Source organism: Pituophis catenifer, unplaced genomic scaffold (genome assembly GCF_029215685.1).
Source record: "Pituophis catenifer annectens isolate HBS135680 unplaced genomic scaffold, rPitCat1.0.hap2 SCAF_9, whole genome shotgun sequence".
Lineage (NCBI taxonomy): Eukaryota > Metazoa > Chordata > Lepidosauria > Squamata > Colubridae > Pituophis > Pituophis catenifer.
In genome coordinates, this window is record NW_027256889.1 from 6831867 (window position 1) to 6837877 (window position 6011).

Consider the following 6011-nt stretch of genomic DNA (forward strand, 5'->3'; position numbering starts at 1 on the left):
TTTGGGTTTTCCTTTCCTGGATACTGAAGGAAGCATACCTGACACAGAAAGCAAACTTCAGAGCCAGCTCAGAAAGAAGCAGGAAGCGCCGCTCGGCAGCTGCAGGGACGAGAAAGCGCTCCGGCTCCCGAGCTCTCCGGCCGCAGGTAAAGTCAGCCCAGGGGCGGCGGTGAGAGCCCGCCCCAGCAGCCTCCGCCGCCACGGAGATCTCACCTTCCCCGATTCCCACACGCACAGCGGGGCTTTAGTCAGACTTGCGGGACAGGGCGGCTGTTTGCCCGTTTTGGCAACTATCCTTCGGAGCATCTCTGCCGCGCCAGGGACGAAGCTTTCCCGGCCTTGTTGGCAAGGTGTGTTGCGTGTTACGACGAGCACACAAAAAACCCTGTGCAAATTCCAAAAGGGCGCACCGGGGGCCCAAAGGACCAGGCGATCAAGTTTAGAGGGGAGGGAGAACGGGGGGGGGGGGGGTGCGGGAGAAGGAGGAGGGGGGATTGCAGCGGGATGGGACCAAAGAAAACTGTGGGTTGCGGAGGCAAATGGGGACAAGGTGGGGGTGGGGGGTGGAGGAAAGCAGCCTTTATTATTCTGCCTTTGGCTCAGCGGCTCAAACGTACTGCTTCGCTCCTCCTCCGTTTTCCTACAACAACCCTGCGAGGGAGGTTGGAGAGAGAGAGAGAGAGAGAGAGAGACTGAACGGTCCGAAGTCAGGAAGGATTCAAAGGGGGCTGGGGGAAAAAGAGAATGGCTTTGTCGCCTTTTGGAATCCAAACTGGAAGAAAGGAGGAAAGGAAACAGGGGAGCAAATTGTTGTTTGTCGTAGCCTGGTGCAAAATTAGAACTTAACTTGATTTATTGTCACTTTAAATGTACACTAATCGGCATGCATTAAAATGAAATTTCGTTGCATACTGCTCTCGAAGGGTTACCACCTCCAATATGCACGACATAAACATGACAAAAATAGGAAGGAAGGAAGGGGAAAGGAAGGAGAGGGAAAGGAAAGGAAAGGAAAGGAAAGGAAAGGAAAGGAAAGGAAAGGAAAGGAAGAAGGGAAGGGAAGGAAGGGAGAGAGAGAGAGAGAGAGAAGAAGAAAGAAAGAAGAAGAAAGAAAGAAAGAAAGAAAGAAAGAAAGAAAGAAAGAAAGAAAGAAAGAAAGATTCATATACCCATATATATTATATGACACAGAGAAACAACACAGTCTACTTTGGATATATGAGGCTAAAATGGCTGCTGAGCTACCAAAAGAAGCAGAATTCAGTGGAAACAGCCCATAGACATTTTGGCAAAGTTTTAGTGCCAGTTATCCTGGCTATCAACTAAATCAAACAATGTCAGACTTAGCGTCGCCCTTGAACTCAGTGGAAGGAACTTTGCTGGGTTGCTAAATAAATTCATTTCTGTTAAATAACTCACCTGGTGTACAGCATTGTCCTCCTTTCCTCTCCTTTTCTCCTAGGCTTGGTTATGGCAATGCAGGATCAATTCATACCATCAATTGAGGAGAAGGAGGATTTTTTCAAAGACTATGTCGTCATCGCCAATGAAGACGTTGAAGAGATTAAGGATGCTCTTAAAGAAGGGAGAATGGACAAAGCCGTTTCCAAGATTATGGAAAACCTTCAGGCCCTGGAGAAAACTCACTTGGACATTGCAGTAACGGGAGAATCTGGCTCGGGGAAGTCCTCCTTTGTCAATGCCATCCGAGGGCTTGGAGATGAAGAAGCCAGTTCTGCTCCCACTGGGGTAGTGGAGACCACAGAGAAGCCCACACCTTACCCACACCCCAAGGACCCCAATGTCACCCTGTGGGATCTACCTGGAATTGGAACGCCAATGTTCTGCGCCAGCACTTACCTGCAGCAGGTTCGGTTCTCCCGCTACGACTTCTTCATCCTCATTGCCTCAGAACGCTTCAAGGCCAGCCATGTCCAGCTGGCACAGGAAATCTGTCGTCAGGGGAAGCAATTCTATTTTGTGCGCTCCAAAGTGGATGCAGACCTGGAAGCTAGCAGAAAACGCCGGCCACAAACTTACGACGAGGAGGCTATACTGGGACAGATGCGAGAACATTGCCGGAAGTGCTTAAGGGCTGAGGATATGCCCGATTCCAGAGTGTTCCTTCTCTCCAATTGGGAGATAAATAAATACGACTTCATGATGCTGGAGGAAACCTTGGAGAAGGAATTGCCAAGCCATAAGAGACATGCTTTTCTCCTGTCCCTGCCAAACATCTCTCTGGATATCCTGCAGAAAAAGAAGATGGCTTTACAGAAAGAGATCTGGAAGCTGGCTACTGTCTCCGCTGGAGCGGCTGCTGTCCCTATTCCAGGCGTCGGGGTAGCCTGTGATGTAACCATCCTGATCAAATACCTCTCAAAATACCGCAACAGTTTTGGTCTGGATGAGGAATCTCTTGCCAGGTTGGCTAAGAAGGCCAACAAATCGGTAGAGGAGATCAAAGAGGTAATAAAGTCACCGTTAGCTAAAGAGATCTCCAGAGATTTAGTTCTGAAGCTACTCACCAAAGCTGGTGGCGGGGCACTCATGGTTATGGAGTACTTTGTCAGCACAATACCCATCTTTGGTTCCGTGGCAGCTGGAGGGATCTCCTTTGGTACCACTTTCTACATGCTCAAGAGCTGCCTGGATGAGGTGGCCAACGATGCTCAACAGGTTTTCCTCAAGGCTTTTGAGTCTGAGGTCTGAAGGAAGTTAGACCTTGAGGAACAGACTGGGAATGAGGGCACAATCAATGTTAAGGGTACTGAATCAGACACTGTTATTTACACAAGCCCATAACTAAATTCACCAGCGGGAAGAGGGTGGGGGGAGACATGAAGCACAAAACGTGGCCTTTTGCAATAATTTTTTTAATGATAGTTGAGCGGTGGGCTACTTTATTTCCATTTATTGCAAAATGTAAAGAGTATGGCGGATTCCGGGATATTAATTATGCCACCACTGTAAAACTATGCCTCCCAGTGTTCTTTGGGAAAAAAGACAAATAAGGATGAAGTTGGTAAAGCACAAATTGCCCTGTATTTAGGATTTCCTATATTTGACACATTTTATATCTGACCAAACCATCAAAGCTGACACCAGACAGAGCACAGAAAAACTCAAAAAGTACTGTAAAGATCAGAAAATGTGGAGAGATCTGGCCCATATAATCATCAAGGGTTGGACACGATTGAATGGATAACATTATCACCTTCATCTTCATCGACCAAAGGCCTTCTTGCAATGACCTGCTTTTTAAGTTGTAAAGTTAGACTTCCTTATTGTTCTGGTTAATTTTTTTTTTTTTATTGCAAAAGTTTTACAATTACATTTTCACCCCATTTCCCCCCCCCCCAACCCGCCCCTACCTCCCCAACCACCCTAACCCTCCCAAAAACCCCCCCTAGCCCTCCCCAATCCCCCCTAACCCACCCCTCCCCCCCGGACTTCCACAGAGTATAATCCAATCAAAACCCCCTTTTTATAAAACTTGAACCCCTCCATCCCCCATATAATTTTTCATCTTCACAAAATTCAAATATTTCTACCTTTATATAATACTTTCAGTGAAAAGCTATTTGATACCTCCTAGTTTGATATTTGTTCTGCACATAATCTATCCACTTTTTCCACTCCCATTCATAAGTCTCTTGTGAGCGATCTTTTAAATATGCTGAAATCTTCGCCATCTCTGCAAAACTGGCCATCTTCAAAGTCCATTCCTCGATAGTGGGGTTCTGGTTAATTTTAATTGAAGCTGAGTAATTTATCTAATTGCAGATTGGTACTAAATAATGAATGTTTGAGATCTCCTAAAGATCTGGATGGCCCCAGGATTGCAAGAATTGTTTCAAGATCATAGTGAATTTTAATGCTTCTCTGACTTATTCAACAATAAAGCCGCAAGCAGTCAAGAAACTTAACACTGGTACACCACAGGGTTGCGTGTTGAGTCCCTTACTCTATACTTTTTATGTACATGACTGCATTCCCATTCACGCAAGTAATGCTATCATTAAATTTGCAGATGATACAACAGTGGTGGGACTGATCTCCGGAGGGGATGAATCTGCCTATCGAGATGAGGTGGACTGGTTGCTTTCGTGGTGTGGAGACAATAACTTGGTCCTTAACACCAATAAGACCAAGGAGCTTATAGTGGACTATAGAAGGAATAGATCAGACATCCACCCTTTGGTTATCAATGGAGACCAAGTGGAGCAAGTGACTAGTTTTAAGTTTCTGGGTGTTATCATAAAAGAGGACCTGACCTGGGGCACTCACATTGCAGCACTGGTCAAAAGGGCCCAGCAGAGATTATACTAGCTGAGGCTCCTCAGGAAACAACAACTGAATGAAAAACTGCTGGTGACCTCCTACCGCTGCACCATAGAGTATTTTTAACTTACCACACCTGTGTATGGTTTGCCAATTGCACAGTGGCAGATAGGACAGCGCTCCAGAGGGTCAACGTCATTGCCCAGAGGATCATTGGTGCCCCCTCCCCTCCTTGGAAGATCTCTATAGCTCCCACTGCCTTAAGAAAGTTCAAAACATTCTTAAAGATCCATCTCATCCTGGGCACCCTTTGTTTTAAACTATTACCATCTGGCAGACGGTACAGGATAATAAAACCAAGGACAAATAGGCTGAAAAACAGCTTCTATTCCAGAGCAGGAACTATATTGAATTCTACGGTATAGTGCAGTATTAATGCAATATCAGAGTTTTTTTTTTTAATTCAATTGTATAAAATGTGAAGGATGTGTGCTTTTATTTTTTATGTATGATGTAAACTGAAGATGGCATTTAATTTCATTTGTATTAGGTGCAATGACAATAAAGTAAACTAAACAGGCCTTCTGCTTGAGCTAACCTCCAAGGTCTCTTCCAACTCTGTTATTTTAGTATTCTGTTATTATTCTCTGGAGAAGACTGCAACACTGGGAAAGGCTGAAGGAAAGAGGTCATCAGTACGGTGAATGGATTCAGTTACAGAGGTGGAGTGAATCTTTAGGCAGACTTAAAAAAACAGACTGGGGACAGATCATCATGGAGAAAATCTGTGTGACTGCTCGGAGTCAATGACTTCATGGTACTTAATCAATCATTCAGCTGTTCTTGACTTTTTCTTCTATGTTGATACATGCTGTTCAGTCACATCTCTGTGTTGGATGTATCTTAAAATATCTTAAATGAATGAGTAAAAACATTTTTGTGTGAATGGCTGGAACAGCTGGAAGCTTTCGTGAATGGACCTGTCAAATGACAACGGATCATTCAAAAGTTGCTCTTTAGCTTCTAATATGAGAAAGCTAGCTAATTTACTTTTTAATTCCTAGGAAGGTTCTGTTTTTTTTTTGTTTTTTGTTTTTTTTTTACTTTTACAGAGTTTTTAAGAACAGCAAGTTTGAATGAAAAGGAAATTCCTGGGGTTTTTTTCCACCTCCTGCAGCTGTATCCCAAAGATGTCTAGGGAGATTTTCAATTATCCATGTTTGTCCCAAAGGTGCTTTTTGTAAAGGGCAACTGGACTTTGGTGTTTTTTTTCCCCTTTGAAAATGTTTCGCTTCTCGTCCAAGAAACTTCCTTCAGTTCTGAATTGAAGTGAAAAAGCTTCTTGGATGAGACATGAAATGTTTTCAAAGGAAAAAAACCCAAGGAATCCAGCTGCCTTTTGGAAAAAGAACTTTTGGGGTATCCTGAAAATATTAAGTCAGAAACATTACAAATAAAAAAATATTAGTTCCTTGCCAAAGTAAGAGCCTTTTAAAAAACTTTTACATCAATTTATTTGGGTACTGTAACAAATCTGAATTTGCACGTTATGCATTAGGATTCTGCCGCTCTTCAGATCCAAAACAATGCTGTCTGAAACTTATATAACACTGTCTAAAACTGGAGAGCAAACATTAGAAACGTAGGTAAGGCTTTGATCCACAGATTTCAATTCAAAGCCATTCAATCAAATCCACGTTGGATTGATTATTCAAGTTAAATTGAAT

General features: G+C 43.7%; 1 protein-coding gene across 2 annotated transcripts; it reads left to right on the forward strand.

Annotated features, from left to right (window-relative positions):
* On the forward strand, window positions 1–4881 carry LOC139320883 (interferon-inducible GTPase 5-like). Of its 2 annotated transcripts, XM_070949371.1 has the most exons (3): window positions 100–146; window positions 1463–2469; window positions 4034–4881. In XM_070949371.1, exons 2-3 carry the CDS (start codon window positions 1471–1473, stop codon window positions 4055–4057), a joined length of 1023 nt encoding a protein of 340 aa, XP_070805472.1. In that variant the 5' UTR covers window positions 100–146; window positions 1463–1470; the 3' UTR covers window positions 4058–4881. The 2 variants fall into 2 exon arrangements, with proteins under 2 accessions (XP_070805473.1, XP_070805472.1); XM_070949372.1 differs by having other exon boundaries at window positions 1–146; window positions 1463–4881.
* The last annotated feature ends 1130 nt before the right edge of the window (window positions 4882–6011 follow it).